General features: G+C 36.4%; 1 protein-coding gene across 1 annotated transcript in view; it reads right to left on the reverse strand.

Annotated features, from left to right (window-relative positions):
- Window positions 1-23853, reverse strand: part of LOC122814088 (sulfotransferase 1C4-like) — a 345308-nt gene that overhangs the window by 290995 nt on the left and 30460 nt on the right. The window contains exon 3 of the mRNA XM_044086697.1: window positions 3174-3271. Coding sequence (XP_043942632.1) covers window positions 3174-3271 — 98 coding nt within the window. The remainder of the gene's footprint in view (window positions 1-3173; window positions 3272-23853) is intronic.

Raw genomic sequence — 23853 nt, forward strand, 5'->3', positions numbered from 1 at the left:
AGATCAGTTTAATTCTTTGGCCAAACATTCTTTAACATGTAGAGATTTCAAGAAATTTCAATTTTCAGTTTTGGAAAAAATCAACACTAGTGAATTTGGAGGAGATTTAAACAATGTCTTAGAATGCAAGGAGACATTGTGGCAACTTGTGTTGGGGGCTGATAGGTAAAAAATCAACACTAGTGAATTTGGAGATTTAAACAATGTCTTAGAATGCAAGGAGACATTGTGGCAACTTTTGTTGGGGGCTGATAGGTTGCCTGGCCTCAATGATTACATTCATTTAAAATGTTTTTTGAAATATAGATAGGTGTTTAAGACCATATGCATGTGATCCATGTGTGTTTTGTGTGAGGTGTACATGTGTGTACACATACATGTTCATATCACTCTGATTCCCTTCAGAGACATGATATGATTTACATTATTCATATATATATATATATACACATTTTTTTTTGTTTTATACATATATTACATTTTATATATATCATATTATACACATTTTGGTGTGTGTGTACTTGTGTGTATATATCTCCATTATTTTTATATTGTCATATATTTTTTACGATATTTATATATATTTTTTCACATGTGTATTTTATATTTTCATAGTGACCGTTTGGTTCTATGTTTGTGTGTCTGTGTGTGTGTGGTGTGTGTGTGTGTGTGTGTGTGTGTGTGTGTGTGTGTGTGTGTGTGCGCATTTGTGTGTCTGTGTGTGTGATGTGTGCGTGTGTGCGTGTGTGCGCGCGTGTGTGTGTGTGTGTGTGTGTGTGTGTGTGTGTGTGTGTGTGTGTGTGTATGCGGGTGTGTGTATGCATGTGATTGTTGTGTTTACGTGGGAGAGGTCTTTGGATACGCATTTCATATGCTCAAGTTGATTATTATGCTATTCACACAGCATGAATTTACACTGCATTTTTATGACTGTATTTTTGCATTTATATATATGTATGTGTATATATGTGTATATACATTCATTTGTATATATATATATATATATATATATATATATATATATATATATATATATATATATTTTTTTATTTGTTATTATGACAATACTTCATTTTTGTAGAAAATCACATTTGTTATTTTTTCAGTTTGATGATCATGATGTAATTTCCTGTTTAGTAAGTTATTTAAGGAACTGGAAATCATTTGAAAATGTTTCTGAGGAAGTTCACGTATTAAACAATGGATGAAAGCGCTAAATTTTTGGCTTCTGGTTTACTTGTTTTTTTGCCAGCAGGTCTGCAGTTCATTTTTTCAGCTTTAAACCATGTCTCAGTGACTGCACAAACATTAGCATTCTCTAGGGCGAAGAGAGCTTTTAAGCAGTGGAGTTTTTGTTTATTCTCCTAGCATTGAGCAGTAACATATTTAGGTTTTCTTGGTTTTGATTTGCCATGTCAGATGTTCTTTCAGTTTGGCATTGCCTAAAAAGTCCCTATGGGGGAGAACAATGTTTTAGGTAATATTCGAAAGTCTAGAGGGGAGAGGTGCAGACCAACCCAGGCAAAGCATAGTCTGTTCACCATCTCCTGCCATGCTCTCAAATACTGCACCCTTAGAATGACACCAGAAACTATGTCAATTATTAAGGTAATTCATTTTTTGTTTGTAATGTGGCATGGGGTATTGCAAACATGGGCTGAGTGTGATAGTCCATCGGTAGTAGTTTCTGGCTGTCTTAAGTCCATTCCAAGTCGGGGTAGATGTGATTATAATAGTCAGGGCTGCCTGGTAATCATGGGGAGACTCTAAGTTGGGAAAAATGAAAGAAAGTTACGAAAAGAATACCAGGTCATATTTAGGATATAAAAAGAAAGGACAGGAGAAATGCACTTTATAGACAATGCACCAAATTAAAAAAATGTAGAAATATTTTTTGTGGTTGAAAAGATTCCCAGGGATAAAGGGGGAGGAATGGGATGGGGAACATGGAGTATATTATTGGAACAGAAAGAATTAGAATGGCAGTTTGGCTTGGATGTCAAGCTGGTGATAGATAATGTTTTATATCTAAGATCTTTGAAATTATAAACAATAGGCACACTATTGAAAATGTTTTGTCCCGGGTACTTTGTACCTATTTTATATAGTTTTGTATTTTATCATTATTAGTATTTATTATATATTTTGCGAATTTATCAGTTTTATACTCCATACAGTATTAAGGAGGAGATCGCTTTAAATGAGAACATTTAGTGTATTGTCTCAGTTTTTTATATTATGATTGTAGATGCTTTAAAAATATGAATTTTGCTGTATTAATTACTTTCTGTGGAAGTCTAACATCATTTATAGACAAAAGCACTAAAAGTCTAGTTTTATAAAGTTATTATTTTTATTCAAGTTGTCAAGTAATTTGTCTATGCGTAACTTTGATGCATGATAAAATGTCCCGTAACTTCTAGTCAGAATTTATTTTGTTTATACAGTATAAGAAAGGTCTGCTATACCATTCTATAATTAAAAAAAATGCTATATTTGTGCAAATAAAATTCTGAAAATATATTTTATGAATTGTGATTGGATCAAATGTGATGCACTCATGAATGTTACCCTTCAAAATTTCTGATAAAATGACTCAAGTTTTGAAGGTTGTTAATGCTTTGCCTCTTACCACTTTGAAATTTTCTGTCAGATTCAGAAAAACTCTGTGCACACCACCCTAGGAAAGGAAATGTTGACATTTTGTATATCTATGAAAGGTTTCCCTGAAATTTCTCTTAAAAAGCCTAGAATGAGTCTCTTGTTTTCCCATTACACTGGTGAACTGAAGATGCACTGGACAGGCATATGTTTCCTTGAAGTGCAGGAAGTCATTAACTACAGGTTAGATTAACTACATAAACGTGGGCATTGGGTCATTGGCAGGAGACTGGAAGCTCCTAAGCAGTCCTTTCCTGACACTAATTTTTATGTTTCTTTGTAAAGGTTTCTGAGCTACAGTCAGAGTAGGAGCAGTCATTCCATATGTATGCAGGTACAACATCCATCTGTCCATCCACAACATAGTTTTTCCCATTTTCCACATGGGTTGGAGTTTCACATCAGTAGTGACCATCATCTATAGCCAATGGTCACTCTGCTGGGCGGCTAGCTGTGCCACAATTTCAGAAGAAGTAATGTGTACAATATGCAAATAAAGAATAAAGCCATACCTTGCAGTTTTTCTCCCAAAAGGACTTGGGAACCAGATGAAACGGCAGATGTGTTTTTATAACTCTGGGAGGTTTCATTGCAGCCAGCTGATCAACTCCTGGAGAAATAGAAGAGGTTTTTAATTAGCATCCTCTGACTGTAGTTAGGTTGAAAGGGAAATGTGTTTGTCCGTATTCTGTATTTAGTGAGCAAGGCTAGAGGTCTAAGCAACCTGATATATTTTTCATCTTGAAAGCACTATTATTTTTAGATTAGGTTGCTTTGTTTTTTTAGTCGACAGGTATTGCTTGGCCAAAACACAAATACAACTAGCCAGTATACATATTGATGCAGGCATTAAAATAGTAACTGGTCTACAATGTATAGCCAGAATTCAATATTTAACTCCCTCCACAAGGCATAACATTAATCTGTTCTATTCAGACCGCATATTTACACATATTCCTGCATTTATGGTAAAGATGCTACTCATCTCACTTATTTCCACATGTTCTCCTATGTGTAAAGTGCTTCAAACCGCTCAATATTTAATTCTTTGCTGTGCCTACTGGTAGCTTCTTTCAAGAATCTACTCTTCCCCCCATACTGTCTAATAAGGTTTCTTTATGTTCCTTTTATTAGACTACACTGCTGATGTCACTACGTTATTTAAAAACTCTCACCCACTTGCTAATCTTTTTACAAATGAAAGCTCCTCTCCACCTTACTTAAGATGCCATTTAATTTATCATTATACTAATTTTACTGACACAGCAGATGGCCCATTTTCTCTAAGAAAACAAGCATCATATTTCCTCCACACAGACAATAACGATAGAAAAATAAGTCAGATCTCACTTTTAAAAGTAAATGAAATCATACATGTTGGTGAGATCAGTTTCACAATAGTGCAAATCACCTACTGAAGAAAAGTGGAAAAAGTATTTCCTTTCATGAGGCTTAACTTGTGAATCAGGTTCCAGCTGAAGGAGTCACTATGCTTGGAGTGTTCTCCTTTAAATGTCCACATGCAGGTATCATGATTGGTGCCTAATGTCCTCTCCTAAATGTCCACATGTAGATATCATGATATAGTGCCTAATGTCCTCTCCTAAATGTCTACATGTAGATATCATGATATAGTGCCGAATGTCCTCTCCTAAATGTCCACATGTAGATATCATGATATAGTGCCGAATCTCCTCTCCTAAATGTCCACATGTTGATATCATGATATAGTGCCTAATGTCCTCTCCTAAATGTCCACATGTAGATATCATGATATAGTGCCAAATGTCCTCTCCTAAATGTCCACATGTTGATATCATGATATAGTGCCTAATGTCCTCTCCTAAATGTCCACATGTAGATATCATGATATAGTGCCTAATGTCCTCTCCTAAGTGTCCACATGTAAGTATCATGATATAGTGCCTAATGTCCTCTCCTAAATGTCCACATGTAGGAATCATGATATAGTGCCTAATGTCCTCTCCTAAATGTCCACATGTAGATATCATGATTTGGTGCCTTATGTCCTCTCCTAAATGTTCACATGTATATATCATGACATAGTGCCTAATGTCCTCTCCTAAATATCCACATGTAGATATCATGATTTGGTGCCTAATGTCCTCTCATAAATGTCCACATGTAGATATCATGATATAGTGCCTAATGTGCTCTCCTAAATGTCCACATGTAGGTATCATGATATAGTGCCTAATGTCCTGTCCTAAATGTCCACATGTAGATATCATGATATAGGGGCTAATATCCTCTCCTAAATGTCCACATGTAGGTATCATGATTTGGTGCCTAATGTCCTCTCCTAAATGTCCACATGTAGATATCATAATATAGTGCCTAATGTCCTCTCCTAAATGTCCACATGTAGATATCATGATATAGTGCCTAATGTCCTCTCCTAAATGTCCACATGTATATATCTCAATATAGTACCTAATGTCTTCTCCTAAATATCCACATGTTGATATCATGATATAGTACCTAATGTCCTCTCCTAAATGTCCACATGTAGATATCCCGATTTGGTGCCTAATGCCCTCTCCTAAATGTCCACATATAGATATCATGATATAGTGCCTAATGTCCTCTCATAAATGTCCACATGTAGATATCATGATATAGTGCCTTATGTCCTCTCCTAAATGTCCAAATGTAGATATCATGATATAGCGCCTAATGACCTCTCCTAAATGTCCACATGTAGATATCATAATATAGTGCCTAATGTCCTCTCCTAAATGTCCACATGTATATATCATGATATCATGCCTTATGTCCTCTCCTAAATGTCTACATGTAGATATCATGATATGGTGCTTAATGTCCTCTCCTAAATGTCCACATGCAGATATCATGACATAGTGCCTAATTTCCTCTCCTAAATTTCTACATGTAGATATCATGATATAGTGCCTAGTGTCCTCTACTAAATGTCCAAATGTAGATATTGTGATATAGTGCCTAATGTCCTCTCCTAAATGTCCACATGTAGATATGACTTGGTGCCTAATGTTCTCTCCTAAATGTCCACATGTAGATATCATGATTTGGTGCCTAATGTCTTCTCCTAAATGTACACATGTAGATATCATGATATAGTGCCTTAAGTCATCTCCTAAATGTCCTCATGTAGATATCATGATATAGTACCTAATGTCCTCTCCTAAATGTCCACAAGTGGATATCATGATATAGTGCCTAATGTCCTCTCCTAAATTTCAACGTGTAGATATCATGATATGGCGCCTAATGTCCTCTGCTAAATGTCCACATGTAGATATCATGATATAGTACCCAATGTTCTCTCCTAAATGTCCACATGTAGATATGATATAGTGCCTAATGTCCTCTCCTAAATGTCCACATGTAGATATCATGATATAGTGCCTAATGTCCTCTTGTTACCATCCACAAGTAGATATCATGATATAGTGCCTTATGTCCTCTCCTAAATGTCCACATGGAGATATCATGATATAGTGCATAATGTCCTCTCCTAAATGTCCACATCTAGATATCATGATATAGTGCATAATATTGTATCCTAAATGTCCACGTGTAGATATCATGATATAGTGCCTAATGTCCTCTCCTACATGTCCACATGTAGATATCATGATTTTGGTGCCTTATGTCCTCTCCTAAATGTCCCCATGTATATATCATGATATAGTGCCCAATGTCGTCTCCTAAATGTCCACATGTAGATATCATGATTTGGTGCCTAAAGTCCTCGCCTAAATGTCCACATATAGATATCATAATATAGTACCTAATTTCCTCACCTAAATGTCAACATGTAGATATCATAATATAGTACATAATGTCCTCTCCTAAATTTCCACATGTAGATATCATGATATAGTGCCTAATGTACTCTCCTAAATGTCCAGATGTAGATATCATAATATAGTACCTAATGTCCTATCCTAAATGTCCACATGTAGATATCATGATATACTGCCTAAGGTTTATTCCTAAATGTCCACATGTAGGTGTCATGATTTGGTGCCTAATGTCTTCTCCTAAATGTCCAGATGTAGATATCATGACAGACTGCCTAATGTCCTCTCCTAAATGTCCACATGTAGATATCATTAAATATTGCCTAATGCCCTCTCCTAAATGTCCACATGTAGATATCATGATATATTATCTAATGTCCTCTCCTAAATGTCCACATGTAGATATCATGATTTGGTGCCTAATGCTCTCTTCTAAATGTCCACATGTAGATATCATGACATAGTGCCTAATGTCCTTTCTTAAATGTCCACATGTAGATATCATGATATAGTGCCTTATGTCCTCTCCTACATGTCCACATGTAGATATCATGATATAGTGCTTAATGTCCTCTCCTAAATGTCCACATGTATATATCATGACATAGTACCTAAAGTCCTCTTATAAATGTCCACATGTAGATATCATGATATGGTGCCTAATGCCTTCTCCTAAATGTCCACATGTAGATATCATGATTTGGTGCCTAATGACTTTTCCTAAATGTCCACATGTAGGTATCATGATGTAGTGCCTTAAGTCCTTTCCTAAATGTCCACATGTAGATATCATGATATAGCACCTAATGATCTCTCCTAAATTTCCACATGTAGATATCATGATATAGTGCCTAATGTCCTCCTAAATTTCCACATGTAGATATGATGATATGGTGCCTAATTCCCTCTCCTCAATGTCCACATGTAGATATCATGATATAGTACCCAATGTCCTCTCCTAAATGTCCTCATGTAGATATGATATAGTGTCTAATGTTATCTCCTAAATGTCCACATGTAGATATCATGATATAGTGCCTAATGTCCTCTCGTAAATGTCCACATGTCGATATCATGATATAGTGCCTTATGTCCTCTCCTAAATGTCCACATGTAGATATCATGATATGGTGCCGAATCCTCTCCTAAATGTCCACATGTAGATATCATGATATAGTGCCTGATATTCTCTCATAAATATCCATGTGTAGATATCATGATATAATGCATAATGTCCTTTCCTGAATGTACACATGTAGATATCATGATATAGTGCCGAATGTCTCTCCTAAATGTTCACATGTAGATATCATGATATAGAACCTAATGTCCTCTCCTAAAGTCCACATGCAGATATCATGATATAGTGCCTGATGTCCTCTCCTAAATCTCCACATGTAGATATCATGATATAGTGCCTAATGACCTCTTCTAAATGTCCAAATGTAGTTATCCTGCTATAGTGCCTAATGTCCTCTTCTAAATGTCCACATGTAGATATCATGATACAGTGCCTAATGTCATTTCCTAAATGTCTACGTGTAGGTATCATGATTTGGTGCCTAATGTCCTCTCCTAAATGTCCATATGTAGATATCATGATATAGTGCCTAATGTCCTCTCCTAAATTGTCGCATGTAGATATCATGATTTGGTGCCTAATGTCATCTCCTAAATGTTCACACACATGTAGATATCATGATATAGTGCTTAATGTCCTCTCCTAAATGCCCACATGTAGATATCATGATTTGGTGCCTAATGTCTTTTCCTAAATGTCCACATATAGATATCATGATTTGATGCCTAATGTCCTCTCCTAAATATCCACATGTAGATATCATGATTTGATGCCTAATGTCTTCTCTTAAATATCCACATGTAGATATCATGATATAGTACCTAATGTCCTCTCTCAAATGTTTACATGCATATATTATGATATAGTACCTAATGTCCTCTCCTAAATGTCCACATGTAGATATCATGATATAGAGCCTAATGTCCTCTCCTAAATGTCCACATGTATATATCATGATACAGTGCCCAATGTCCTCTCCTAAATGTCTGCATGTAGATATCATAATTTGGTGCCTAATGTCATCTCCTAAATGTTCACACACATGTAGATATCATGAAATAGTGCCTAATGTCCTCTCCTAAATGTCCACATGTAGATATCATGATTCGGTGCCTAATGTCCTCTCTTAAATATCCACATGTAGATATCATGATAAAGTACCTAATGTCCTCTCCTAAATGTCTACATGTATATATGATGATATAGTGTCTAATGTCCTCTCCTAAATGTCCACATGTAGCTATCATGATATAGTGCCTAATGTCCACTCCTAAATGTCCACATGTCGATATCATGATTTGGTGCCTAATGTCCTCTCCTAAATGTCCACATGTAGATATCATGATATCGTACCTAATGTACTCTCCTAAATGTACAGATGTAGATATCATGATTTGGTGCCTAATGTCCTCTCCTAAATGTCCACATGTAGATATCATGATATAGTGCCTAATGTCCACTGCTAAATGTCCACATGTAGATATCATGATATAGTGCCTTAAATCCTCTCCTAAATGTCCTCATGTAGAAATCATGATATAGTACCTAATGTCCTCTCCTAAATGTCCACATGTAGATATGATATAGTGCCTAATGTCCTCTCCTAAATGTCCACATGTAGATATCATGATAGAGTGTCTAATGTCCTCTCCTAAATGTCCACATGTAGATATCATGATATAGTGCCTGATGTCGTATCCTAAATGCCCACATGTAGATATCATGATATTGTGCCTAATGTTCTTTGCTAAATGTCCACATATAGATATCATGATATAGTGCCTATTGTCCCCCTCCTAAATGTCCACATGTAGACATCATGATATAGTACCTAATGTCCTCTCCAAAATGTCCACATGTAGATATCATGATTTGGTGCCTAATGTCCTCTCCTAAATGTCCACATATAGATATCATGATATAGCGCCTAATGTCCTCTCCTAAATGTCCACATGTATATATCATGATATAGTGCCATATGTCATCTTCTAAATGTCCACATGTAGATATCATGATATAGTGTCTAATCTCCTCTCCTAAATGTCCCTATGTAGATATCATGATGTGGTGCCTTATGTCCTCTCTTAAATGTCCACATGTAGATATCATGATATAGTGCTTAATGTCCTCTCCTAAATGTCCATATGTAGGTATCATGATTTGGTGCCTAATGTTTTCTCCTAAATGTCCACATGTAGGTATCATGACATAGTGGCTAAGGTCCTCTCCTAAATGTCCACATGTAGTAATCATGATATAGTGTCAAATGTCCTCTCCTAAATGTCCAAATGTAGATATCATGATACAGTGCCTAATATCCTCTCCTAAATATCCGCATGTAGATATCATGATACAGTGCCAAATGTCCTCGCCTAAATGCTCACATGTAGATATCATGATATAGTGCCTAATGTCCTCTCCTAAATGCCCACATGTGGATATCATGATTGGGTACCTAATGTCCTCTCCTAAATTTCCACATACAGATATCATGATTTGATGCCTAATGTCCTCTCCTAAATGTCCACATGCAGATATCATGATTTGATGCCTAATGTCCTCTCCTAAATGTCCACGTGTAGATATTATGATATAGTACCTAATGTCCTCTCCTAAATGTCTACATATAAATACCATGATATAGTGCCTAATGTCCTCTCCTAAATGTCCACATATAGATATCATGATATAGTGCCTAATGTCCTCTCCTAAATATCCACATGTAGATATCATGATTTGTGCTTAATGACCTCTCCTAAATATCCACATGTAGATATCATGATTTGGTGCTTAATGTCTTCTCCTAAATGTCCACATGTAGATATCATGATATAGTGCCTAATGTTCTCTCCTAAATGTCCACATGTAGATATCATGATATAGTGCCTTATGTCCTCTCCTAAATGTCCACATGTAGATATCATGATATAGGGCCTAATGTCCTTTCCTAAATGTCCACATGTAGATATTATGATATAGTACCTAATGTCCTCTCCTAAATGTCCACATGTAGATATCATGATATAGTGCCTAATGTCCTCTCCTAAATGTCCATGTGTAGATATCATGATATTGTGCCTAATGTGCTCTCCTAAATATCCACATGTAGATATCATGATTTGGTGCCTAATGTCTTCTCCTACATTTCCACATGTAGATATCATGATATAGTGCCTAATGGCCTCTCCTAAATGTCCACATGTAGATATCATGATATAGTGCCTAATGTCCTCTCCTAAATGCCCACATGTGGATATCATGATTGGGTACCTAATGTCCTCTCCTAAATTTCCACATACAGATATCATGATTTGATGCCTAATGTCCTCTCCTAAATGTCCACATGCAGATATCATGATTTGATGCCTAATGTCCTCTCCTAAATGTCCACGTGTAGATATTATGATATAGTACCTAATGTCCTCTCCTAAATGTCTACATATAAATACCATGATATAGTGCCTAATGTCCTCTCCTAAATGTCCACATATAGATATCATGATATAGTGCCTAATGTCCTCTCCTAAATATCCACATGTAGATATCAGGATTTGGTGCTTAATGACCTCTCCTAAATATCCACATGTAGATATCATGATTTGGTGCTTAATGTCTTCTCCTAAATGTCCACATGTAGATATCATGATATAGTGCCTAATGTTCTCTCCTAAATGTCCACATGTAGATATCATGATATAGTGCCTTATGTCCTCTCCTAAATGTCCACATGTAGATATCATGATATAGGGCCTAATGTCCTTTCCTAAATGTCCACATGTAGATATTATGATATAGTACCTAATGTCCTCTCCTAAATGTCCACATGTAGATATCATGATATAGTGCCTAATGTCCTCTCCTAAATGTCCATGTGTAGATATCATGATATTGTGCCTAATGTCCTCTCCTAAATATCCACATGTAGATATCATGATTTGGTGCCTAATGTCTTCTCCTAAATTTCCACATGTAGATATCATGATATAGTGCCTAATGGCCTCTCCTAAATGTCTACATGTAGATATCATGATATAGCACCTAATGTCCTCTCCTAAATGTCCACATGTAGATATCATGATTTGGTGCCTAAAGTCTTCTCCTAAATTTCGACATGTAGTACTGCGGTGGTGGTGCTGCGGTAGAGCTGTCGCCTCATAGCAAGACGTTGTCCTGTTCGATTCTCAGCTAGAGCGTCTTCTGTGTGAGGGCATACATGAATGGGGCGTGCCTTCATTGAAGGTTGTGAGTCAGGGCTGGTAACCCGGTATGTAAAAATCCACTACCAATCATGAGCGGACCGGAGTTCTGCTGTAGTGACAACTAACCAGGAAAAGCAGAAAGAAAGAAACAAACAGATATGATATAGTGCCTAATGTCCTCTCCTAAATGTCCACATGTATATATCATGATTTGGTGCCTAATGTCCTTTCCTTAATATCCACATGTAGATATCATGATATAGTGCCTAATGTCCTCTCCTAAATGTCCACATGTAGATATCATGATATAGTGCCTAATGCCCTCTCGTAAACGTCCACATGTAGATATCATGATATAGTGCCTTATGTCCTCCCCTAAATGTCCACATGTAGATATCATGATATAGTGCATAATGTCCTCTCCTAAATGTCCACATGTAGGCATCATGATTTGGTGCCTAATGTCTTTTCCTAAATGTCCACATGTAGATATCATGATTTGGTGCCTAATGTCCTCTCTTAAATATCCACATGTAGATATCATGATGTAGTGCCTAATGTCCTCTCCTAAATGTCCGCATGTAGATATCATGGTTTGTTGCCTAATGTCATCTCCTAAATGTTCACACACATGTAGATATCATGATATAGTGCCTAATGTCCTCTCCTAAATGTCCATATGTAGATATCATGATTTGGTGCCTAATGTCTTTTCCTAAATGTCCATATGTGGATATCATGATTCGATGCCTAATGTCCTCTCCTAAATGTCCACATGTAGATATCATGATTTGGTGCCTAATGTCCTCTCTTAAATATCCACATGTAGATATCATGATATAGTACCTAATGTCCTCTCCTAAATGTCTACATGTATATATGATGATATAGTGCCTAATGTCCTCTCCTAAATGTGCACATGTAGCTATCATGATATAGTGCCTAATGTCCACTCCTAAATGTCCACATGTCGATATCATGATATAGTGCCTAATGTACTCTCCTAAATATCCAGATGGAGATATCATGATATACTGCCTAAGGTTCTCACCTAAATGTCCACATGTAGGTGTCATGATTTGGTGCCTAATCTCTTCTCCTAAATGTCCAGATGTAGATATCATGACAGACTGCCTAATGTCCTCTCCTAAATGTCCACATGTCGATATCATTAAATAGTGCCTAATGTCCTCTCCTAAATGCTCAAATGTAGATATCATGATATAGTATCTAATGTCCTCTCCTAAATGTCCACATGTAGATATCATGATTTGGTGCCTAATGCTCTCTTCTAAATGTCCACATGTAGATATCATGATATAGTGTCTAATGTCCTTTCTTAAATGTCCACATGTAGATATCATGATATAGTGCCTTATGTCCTCTCCTACATGTCCACGTGTAGAAATCATGAAATAGTGCCTAAAGCCCTCTCCTAAATGTCCACATCCAGATATCATGATATAGTGCTTAATGTCCTCTCCTAAATGTCCACGTGTATATATCATGATATAGTACCTAAAGTCCTCTTATAAATGTCCACATGTAGATATCATGATATGGTGCCTAATGCCCTCTCCTAAATGTCTACATGTAGATATCATGATTTGGTGCCTAATGACTTTTCCTAAATGTCCACATGTAGGTATCATGATGTAGTGCCTTAAGTCTTCTCCTAAATGTCCACATGTAGATATCATGATATAGTACCTAATGATCTCTACTAAATGTCCACATGTAGATATCATAATATAGTGCCTAATGTCCTCTCCTAAATGTCCATATGTAGATATCATGATATAGTGCCTAATGTCCTCTCCTAAATGTCCACATATAGATATCATGTTATAGTGCCTAATGTCCTCTGGTAAATGTCCACATGTCGATATCATGATATAGTGCCTTATGTCCTCTGCTAAATGTCCACATGTAGATATTATGATATTGTGCCTAATGTCCTCTCCTAAATGTCCACATGTAGATATCATGATATAGAACCTAATGTCCTCTCCTAAAGTCCACATGTAGATATCATGATATAGTGCCTGATGTCCTCTCCTAAATTTCCACATGTAGATATCATGATATAGTGCCTAATGACCTGTCCTAAATGTGCAAATGTAGATATCATGATATAGTGCCTAATGTCCTCTCCTAAATGTCCACTTGTAGACATCATGATATACTGCCTAATGTCCTTTCCTAAATGTCTACATGTAGGTATCATGATTTGGTGCCTAATGTCCTCACGTAAATGTCCACATGTAGGTATCATGATATAGTGCCTAATGTCCTCTCCTAAATGTCCACATGTAGATATCATGATATAGTGTCTAATGTCCTCTCCTAAATGTCCATATATAGATATCATGATATAGTGCCTAATGTCGTCTCCTAAATGTCCGCATGTAGATATAATGATTTGTTGCCTAATGTCATCTCCTAAATGTTCACACACATGTAGATATCATGATATAGTGCCTAATGTCCTCTCCTAAATGTCCACATGTAGATATCATGATTTGGTGCCTAATGTCTTTTCCTAAATGTCCACATGTAGATATCATGATTTGATGCCTAATGTCCTCTCCTAAGTGTCCACATGTAGATATCATGATTTGGTGCCTAATGTCCTCTCTTAAAAATCTACATGTAGATATCATGATATAGTACCTAATGTCCTCTCCTAAATATCTACTTGTATATATGATGATATAGTGCCTAATGTCCTCTCCTAAATGTCCACATGTAGCTATCATGATATAGTGCCTAATGTCCACTCCTAAATGTCCACATGTCGATATCATGATTTGGTGCCTAATGCCCTCTCCTAAATGTCCACATGTAGATATCATTATATAGTACCTAATGTACTCTCCTAAATGTACACATGTAGATATCATGATTTGGTGCCTGATGTCATCTCCTAAATGTCCATATGTAGATATCATGATTTCATGCCTAATGTCTTCTCCTAAATGTCCACATGTAGATATCATCACATAATGCCTAATGTCCTCTCCTAAATGTCCACATGTAGATATCATGATTTGGTCCCTAATGTCCTCACGTAAATGTCCACATGCAGGTATCATGATATAGTCCCTAATGTCCTCTCCTAAATGTCCACATGTAGATATCATGATATAGTGCCTAATGTCCTCTCCTAAATTTCCATATGTAGATATCATGATATAGTGCCTAATGTCCTCTCCTAAATGTCCGCATGTAGATATCATGGTTTGTTGCCTAATGTCATCTCCTAAATGTTCACACACATGTAGATATCATGATTTGGTGCCTAATGTCTTTTCCTAAATGTCCACATGTAGATATCATGATTTGATGCGTAATGTTCTCTCCTAAATGTCCACATGTAGATATCATGATTTGGTGCCTAATGTCCACTCTTAAATATCCACATGTAGATATCATGATGTAGTGCCTAATGTCCTCTCCTAAATGTCCGCATGTAGATATCATGGTTTGTTGCCTAATGTCATCTCCTAAATGTTCACACACATGTAGATATCATGATATAGTGCCTAATGTCCTCTCCTAAATGTCCACATGTAGATATCATGATTTGATGCCTAATGTCTTTTCCTAAATGTCCACATGTAGATATCATGATTTGATGCCTAATGTCCTCTCCTAAATGTCCACATGTAGATATCATGATTTGGTGGCTAATGTCCTGTCTTAAATATCCACATGTAGATATCATGATTTGGAGCCTAATGTCTTTTCCTAAATGTCCACATGTAGATATCATGATTTGATGCCTAATGTCCTCTCCTAAATGTCCACATGTAGATATCATGATTTGGTGCCTAATGTCCTGTCTTAAATATCCACATGTAGATATCATGCTATAGTACCTAATGTCCTCTCCTAAATGTCTACATGTATATATGATGATATAGTGCCTAATGTCCTCTCCTAAATGTCCACATGTAGCTATCATGATATAGTGCCTAATGTCCACTCCTAAATGTCCACATGTCAATATCATGACTTGGTGCCTAATGTCCTCTCCTAAATGCTCAGATGTAGATATCATGATATAGTACCTAATGTCCTCTCCTAAATGTCCACATGTAGATATCATGATTTGGTGCCTAATGTCCTCTCTTAAATATCCACATGTAGATATCATGATATAGTACCTAATGTCCTTTCCTAAATGTCTACATGTATATATGATGATATAGTGCCTAATGTCCTCTCCTAAATGTCCACATGTAGCTATCATGATATAGTGCCTAATGTCCACTCCTAACTGTCCACATGTCAATATCATGACTTGGTGCCTAATGTCCTCTCCTAAATGTCCAGATGTAGATATCATGATATAGTACCTAATGTCCTCTCCTAAATGTCCACATGTAGATATCATGATTTGGTGCCTAATGTCCTCTCTTAAATATCCACATGTAGATATCATGATATAGTACCTAATGTCCTCTCCTAAATGTCTACATGTATATATGATGATATAGTGCCTAATGTCCTCTCTTAAATGTCCACATGTAGCTATCATGATATAGTGCCTAATGTCCACTCCTAAATTTCCACATGTCGATATCATGATTTGGTGCCTAATGTCCTCTCCTAAATGTCCAGATGTAGATATCATGATATAGTACCTAATGTCCTCTCCTAAATGTCCACATGTAGATATCATGATTTGGTACCTGATGTCCTCCCCTAAATGTCCATGTGTAGATATCATGATTTGTGCCTAATGTCTTCTCCTAAATGTCCACATGTAGATATCATGATATAGTGCCTAATGTCCTCTCCTAAATTTCCATATGTAGATGTCATGATATAGTGCCTAATATCCTCTCCTAAATGTCCGCATGTAGATGTCATGGTTTATTGAATAATGTCATCTCCTAAATGTTCACACACATGTAGATATCATGATATAGTGCCTAATGTCCTCTCCTAAATGTCCACATGTAGATATCATGATTTGATGCCTAATGTCCTCTCCTAAATGTCCACATGTAGATATCATGATTTGGTGCCTAGTGTCCTCTCTTAAATATCCACATGTAGATATCATGATATAGTAACTAATTTCCTCTCCTAAATGTCTACATGTATATATGATGATATAGTGCCTAATGTCCTCTCCTAAATGTCCACATTTAGCTATCATGATATAGTGCCTAATGTCCACTCCTAAATGTCCACATGTCGATATCATGATTTGGTGCCTAATGTCCTCTCCTAAATGTCCACACGTAGATATGATATAATACCTAATGTACTCTCCTAGATGTACACATGTAGATATCATGATTTGATGCCTGATGTCCTCTCCTAAATGTCCATGTGTAGATATCATGATTTCGTGCCTAATGTCTTCTCCTAAATTTCCACATGTAGATATCATGATATAGTGCCTAATGTCCTCTGCTAAATGTCCACATGTAGATATCATGTATAGTGCCTAATGTCCTCTCCTAAATGTCCACATGTAGATATCATGATTTGGTGTCTAATGCCCTCTCATAAATGTCCACATGTAGATATCATGATATAGTTCCTTAAGTCCTCTCGTAAATGTCCTCATGTAGATATCATGATATAGTACCTAATGTCCTCTCCTAAATGTCCACATATAGATATCATGATATAGTACCCAATGTTCTCTCCTAAATGTCCACATGGAGATATGATATAGTGCCTAATGTCCTCTACTAAATGTCCTCATGTAGATATCATGATATAGTGCGTAATGTCCACTCCTAAATGTCCACATGTAGATATCATGACATAGTTCCTGATGTCATATCCTAAATGTCAACATGTAGATATCATGATATTGTGCCTAATGTTCTTTGCTAAATGTCCACATGTAGATATTATGATATAGTGCCTATTGTCCTCTCCTAAATGTCCACATGTAGACACCATGATATAGTACCTAATGTCCTCTACAAAATGTCCGCATATAGATATCATGATTTGGTGCCTAATGTCCTCTCCTAAATGTCCACATATAGATATCATGATATAGTGCCTAATGTCCTCTCCTAAATGTCCACATGTATATATCATGATATAGTGCCATATGTCATCTTCTAAATGTCCATATGTAGATATCATGATATAGTGCCTAATGTCCTCTCCTAAATGTCCATATGTAGATATCATGATATAGTGCCTTATGTCCGCTCTTAAATGTCCACATGTAGATATCATGATATAGTGCCTAATGTCCTTTCCTAAATGTCCACATGTAGATATCATGATATAGTGCCTAATGTCCTCTCCTAAATGTCCACATGTAGATATCATGATATAGTGCCTAATGTCCTCTCCTAAAGGTCCACATGTAGATATCATGAAATAGAGCCTAATGTCCTCTCTTAAATGTCCACATGGTTTATCATGATATAGTTCCTAATGTCAGCCACTAAATGTCCACATGTAGATATCATGATGTAGTGCCTAATGTCCTCTCCTAAATGTCCACATCTAGATATCATGGTTTGTTGCCTAATGTCATCTCATAAATGTTCACACACATGTAGATATCATGATATAGTGCCTAATTTCCTCTCCTAAATGTCCACATGTAGATATGATTTGATGCCTAATGTTCTCTCCTAAATGTCCACATGTAGATATCATGATTTGGTGCCTAATGTCCTCTCTTAAATATCCACATGTAGATATCATGATATAGTACCTAATGTCCTCTCTTAACTGTATACATGTATATATGATGATATAGTGCCTAATGTCCCCTCCTAAATGTCCACATGTAGCTATCATGATATAGTGCCTAATGTCCACTCCTAAATTTCCACATGTTGATATCATGATTTGGTGCCTAATGTCCTCTCCTAAATGTCCAGATGTAGATATCATGATATAGTACCTAATGTCCTCTCCTAAATGTCCACATGTAGATATCATGATTTGGTGCCTGATGTCCTCTCCTAAATGTCCATGTGTAGATATCATGATTTCATGCCTAATGTCTTCTCCTAAATGTCCACATGTAGATATCATGATATAGTGCCTAATGTCCTCTCCTAAATTTCCACATGTCGATATCATGATTTGGTGCCTAATGTCATCTCCTAAATGTCCACATGTAGATATCATGATATAGTGCCTAATGTCCTCTGCCAAATGTCCACATGTAGATATCATGTAGATATCATATATAGTGCCTAATGTCCTCCCCTAAATGTCCACACGTAGATATCATGATTTGGTGTCTAATGCCCTCTCATAAATGTCCACATGTAGATATCATGATATAGTTCCTTAAGTCCTCTCCTAAATGTCCTCATGTAGATATCATGATATAGTACCTAATGTCCTCTCCTAAATGTCCACATATAGATATCATGATAGAGTACCCAATTTTCTCTCCTAAATGTCCACATGGAGATATGATATAGTGCCTAATGTCCTCTCCTAAACGTCCACATGTAGATATCATGATATAGTGCCTAATGTCCACTCCTAAATGTCCACATGTAGATATCATGACATAGTTCATGATGTCGTATCCTACATGTCCACATGTAGATATCATGATATTGTGCCTAATGTTCTTTGCTAAATGTCCACATGTAGATATTATGATATAGTGCCTATTGTCCTCTCCTAAATGTCCACATGTAGACACCATGATATAGTACCTAATGTCCTCTACAAAATGTCCACATATAGATATCATGATTTGGTGCCTAATGTCCTCTCCTAAATGTCCACATATAGATATCATGATATAGTGCCTAATGTCCTGTCCTAAATGTCCACATGTATATATCATGATATAGTGCCATATGTCATCTTCTAAATGTCCACATGTAGACATCATGATATAGTGCCTAATGTCCTCTCCTAAATGTCCATATGTAGTTATCATGATATAGTGCCTTATGTCCTCTCTTAAATGTCCACATGTAGATATCATGATATAGTGCCTAATGTCCTTTCCTAAATGTCCACATGTAGATATCATGATATAGTGCCTAATGTCCTCTCCTAAATGTCCACATGTAGATATCATGATATAGTGCCTAATGTCCTCTCCTAAATGTCCACATGTAGATATCATGATATAGTGCCTAATGTCCTCTCCAAAATGTCCACATGGTTTATCATGATATAGTTCCTAATGTCATCCACAAAATATCCACATGTAGATATCATGATGTAGTGCCTAATGTCCTCTCCTAAATGTCCACATGTAGATGTCATGGTTTGTTGCCTAATGTCATCTCCTACATGTTCACACACATGTAGATATCATGATATAGTGCCTAATGTCCTCACCTAAATTTCCACATGTAGATATCATGATTTGATGCCTAATGTCCTCTCCTAAATGTCCACATGTAGATATCATGATTTGGTGCCTAATGTCCTCTCTTAAATATCCACATGTAGATATCATGATATAGTACATAATGTCCTCTCCTAAATGTCTACATGTATATATGATGATATAGTGCCTAATGTCCTCTCCTAAATGTCCACATGTAGCTATCATGATATAGTGCCTAATGTCCACTCCTAAATGTCCACATGTCAATATCATGATTTGGTGCCTGATGTCCTCTCCTAAATGCCCATGTGTAGATATCATGATTTTGTGCCTAATGTCTTCTCCTAAATGTCCACATGTAGATATCATGATATAGTGCCTAATGTCCTCTGCTAAATGTCCACATGTAGATATCATGTATAGTGCCTAATGTCCTCTCCTAGATGTCCACATGTAGATATCATGATTTGGTGTCTTATGCCCTCTCATAAATGTCCACATGTAGATATCATGATATAGTGCCTTAAGTCCTCTCCTAAATGTCCTCATGTAGATATCATGATATAGTACCCAATGTTCTCTCCTAAATGTCCACATGGAGATATGATATAGTGCCTAATGTCCTCTCCTAAATGTCCACATGTAGATATCATGATAATGTCCACTCCTAAATGTCCACATGTAGATATCATGACATAGTTCCTGATGTCGTATCCTAAATGTCCACATGTAGATATCATGATATTGTGCCTAATGTTCTTTGCTAAATGTCCACATGTAGATATTATGATATAGTGCCTATTGTCCTCTCCTAAATGTCCACATGTAGACACCATGATATAGTACCTTATGTCCTCTACAAAATGTCCGCATATAGATATCATGATTTGGTGCCTAATGTCCTTTACTAAATGTCCACATATATATATCATGATATAGTGCATAATGTCCTCTCCTAAATGTCCACATGTATATATCATGACATAGTGCCATATGTCATCTTCTAAATGTCCACATGTAGATATCATGATATAGTGCCTAATGACCTCTCCTAAATGTCCACATGTAGATATCATGATATAGTGCCTAATGTCCTCTCCTAAATGTCCACATGGTTTATCATGATATAGTTCCTAATGTCATCCACTAAATATCTACATGTAGATATCATGATATAGTACCTAATGTCCTCTCCTAAATGTCCACATGTAGATATCATGATTTGGTGCCTGATGTCCTCTCCTAAATGTCCATGTGTAGATATCATGATTTCGTGCCTAATGTCTTCTCCTAAATGTCCACATGTAGATATCATGATATAGTGCCTAATGTCCTCTCCTAAATTTCCACATGTCAATATCATGATTTGGTGCCTAATGTCATCTCCTAAATGTCCACATGTAGATATCATGATATAGTGCCTAATGTCCTCTGCTAAATGTCCACATGTAGATATCATGTAGATATCATGTATAGTGCCTAATGTCCTCCCCTAAATGTCCACACGTAGATATCATGATTTGGTGTCTAATGCCCTCTCATAAATGTCCACATGTAGATATCATGATATAGTTCCTTAAGTCCTCTCCTAAATGTCCTCATGTAGATATCATGATATAGTACCTAATGTCCTCTCCTAAATGTTCACATATAGATATCATGATATAGTACCCAATGTTCTCTCCTAAATGTCCACATGGAGATATGATATAGTGCCTAATGTCCTCTCCTGAACGTCCACATGTAGATATCATGATATAGTGCCTAATGTCCACTCCTAAATGTCCACATGTAGATATCATGACATAGTTCATGATGTCGTATCCTACATGTCCACATGTAGATATCATGATATTGTGCCTAATGTTCTTTGCTAAATCTCCACATGTAGATGTTATGATATAGTGCCTATTGTCCTCTCCTAAATGTCCACATGTAGACACCATGATATAGTACCTAATGTCCTCTACAAAATGTCCACATATAGATATCATGATTTGGTGCCTAATGTCCTCTCCTAAATGTCCACATATAGATATCATGATATAGTGCCTAATGTCCTGTCCTAAATGTCCACATGTATATATCATGATATAGTGCCATATGTCATCTTCTAAATGTCCACATGTAGATATCATGATATAGTGCCTAATGTCCTTTCCTAAATGTCCACATGTAGATATCATGATATAGTGCCTAATGTCCTCTCCTAAATGTCCACATGTAGATATCATGATATAGTGCCTAATGTCCTCTCCTAAATGTCCACATGTAGATATCATGATATAGTGCCTAATGTCCTCTCCAAAATGTCCACATGGTTTATCATGATATAGTTCCTAATGTCATCCACAAAATATCCACATGTAGATATCATGATGTAGTGCCTAATGTCCTCTCCTAAATGTCCACATGTAGATGTCATGGTTTGTTGCCTAATGTCATCTCCTACATGTTCACACACATGTAGATATCATGATATAGTGCCTAATGTCCTCACCTAAATTTCCACATGTAGATATCATGATTTGATGCCTAATGTCCTCTCCTAAATGTCCACATGTAGATATCATGATTTAGTGCCTAATGTCCTCTCTTAAATATCCACATGTAGATATCATGATATAGTACATAATGTCCTCTCCTAAATGTCTACATGTATATATGATGATATAGTGCCTAATGTCCTCTCCTAAATGTCCACATGTATCTATCATGATATAGTGCCTAATGTCCACTCCTAAATGTCCACATGTCAATATCATGATTTGGTGCCTGATGTCCTCTCCTAAATGCCCATGTGTAGATATCATGATTTCGTGCCTAATGTCTTCTCCTGAATGTCCACATGTAGATATCATGATATAGTGCCTAATGTCCACTGCTAAATGTCCACATGTAGATATCATGTATAGTGCCTAAAGTCCTCTCCTAGATGTCCACATGTAGATATCATGATTTGGTGTCTTATGCCCTCTCATAAATGTCCACATGTAGATATCATGATATAGTGCCTTAAGTCCTCTCCTAAATGTCCTAATGTAGATATCATGATATAGTACCCAATGTTCTCTCCTAAATGTCCACATGGAGATATGATATAGTGCCTAATGTCCTCTCCTAAATGTCCACATGTAGATATCATGATAATGTCCACTCCTAAATGTCCACATGTAGATATCATGACATAGTTCCTGATGTCGTATCCTAAATGTCCGCATGTAGATATCATGATATTGTGCCTAATGTTCTTTGCTAAATGTCCACATGTAGATATTATGATATAGTGCCTATTGTCCTCTCCTAAATGTCCACATGTAGACACCATGATATAGTACCTAATGTCCTCTACAAAATGTCCACATATAGATATCATGATTTGGTTCCTAATGTCCTTTACTAAATGTCCACATATAGATATCATGATATAGTGCATAATGTCCTCTCCTAAATGTCCACATGTATATATCATGACATAGTGCCATATGTCATCTTCTAAATGTCCACATGTAGATATCATGATATAGTGCCTAATGACCTCTCCTAAATGTCCACATGTAGATATCATGATATAGTGCCTAATGTCCTCTCCTAAATGTCCACATGGTTTATCATGATATAGTTCCTAATGTCATCCACTAAATATCTACATGTAGATATCATGATATAGTGCATAATGTCCTCTCCTAAATGTCCACATGTAGATATCATGATTTGGTGCCTAATGTCTTCTCATAAATGTCCACATGTAGATATCATGATTTGGTGCCTAATGTCTTCTCATAAATGTCCACATGT

This window comes from Protopterus annectens, chromosome 10.part0 (genome assembly GCF_019279795.1).
Source record: "Protopterus annectens isolate FY-2018-M chromosome 10.part0, PAN1.0, whole genome shotgun sequence".
Lineage (NCBI taxonomy): Eukaryota > Metazoa > Chordata > Ceratodontiformes > Protopteridae > Protopterus > Protopterus annectens.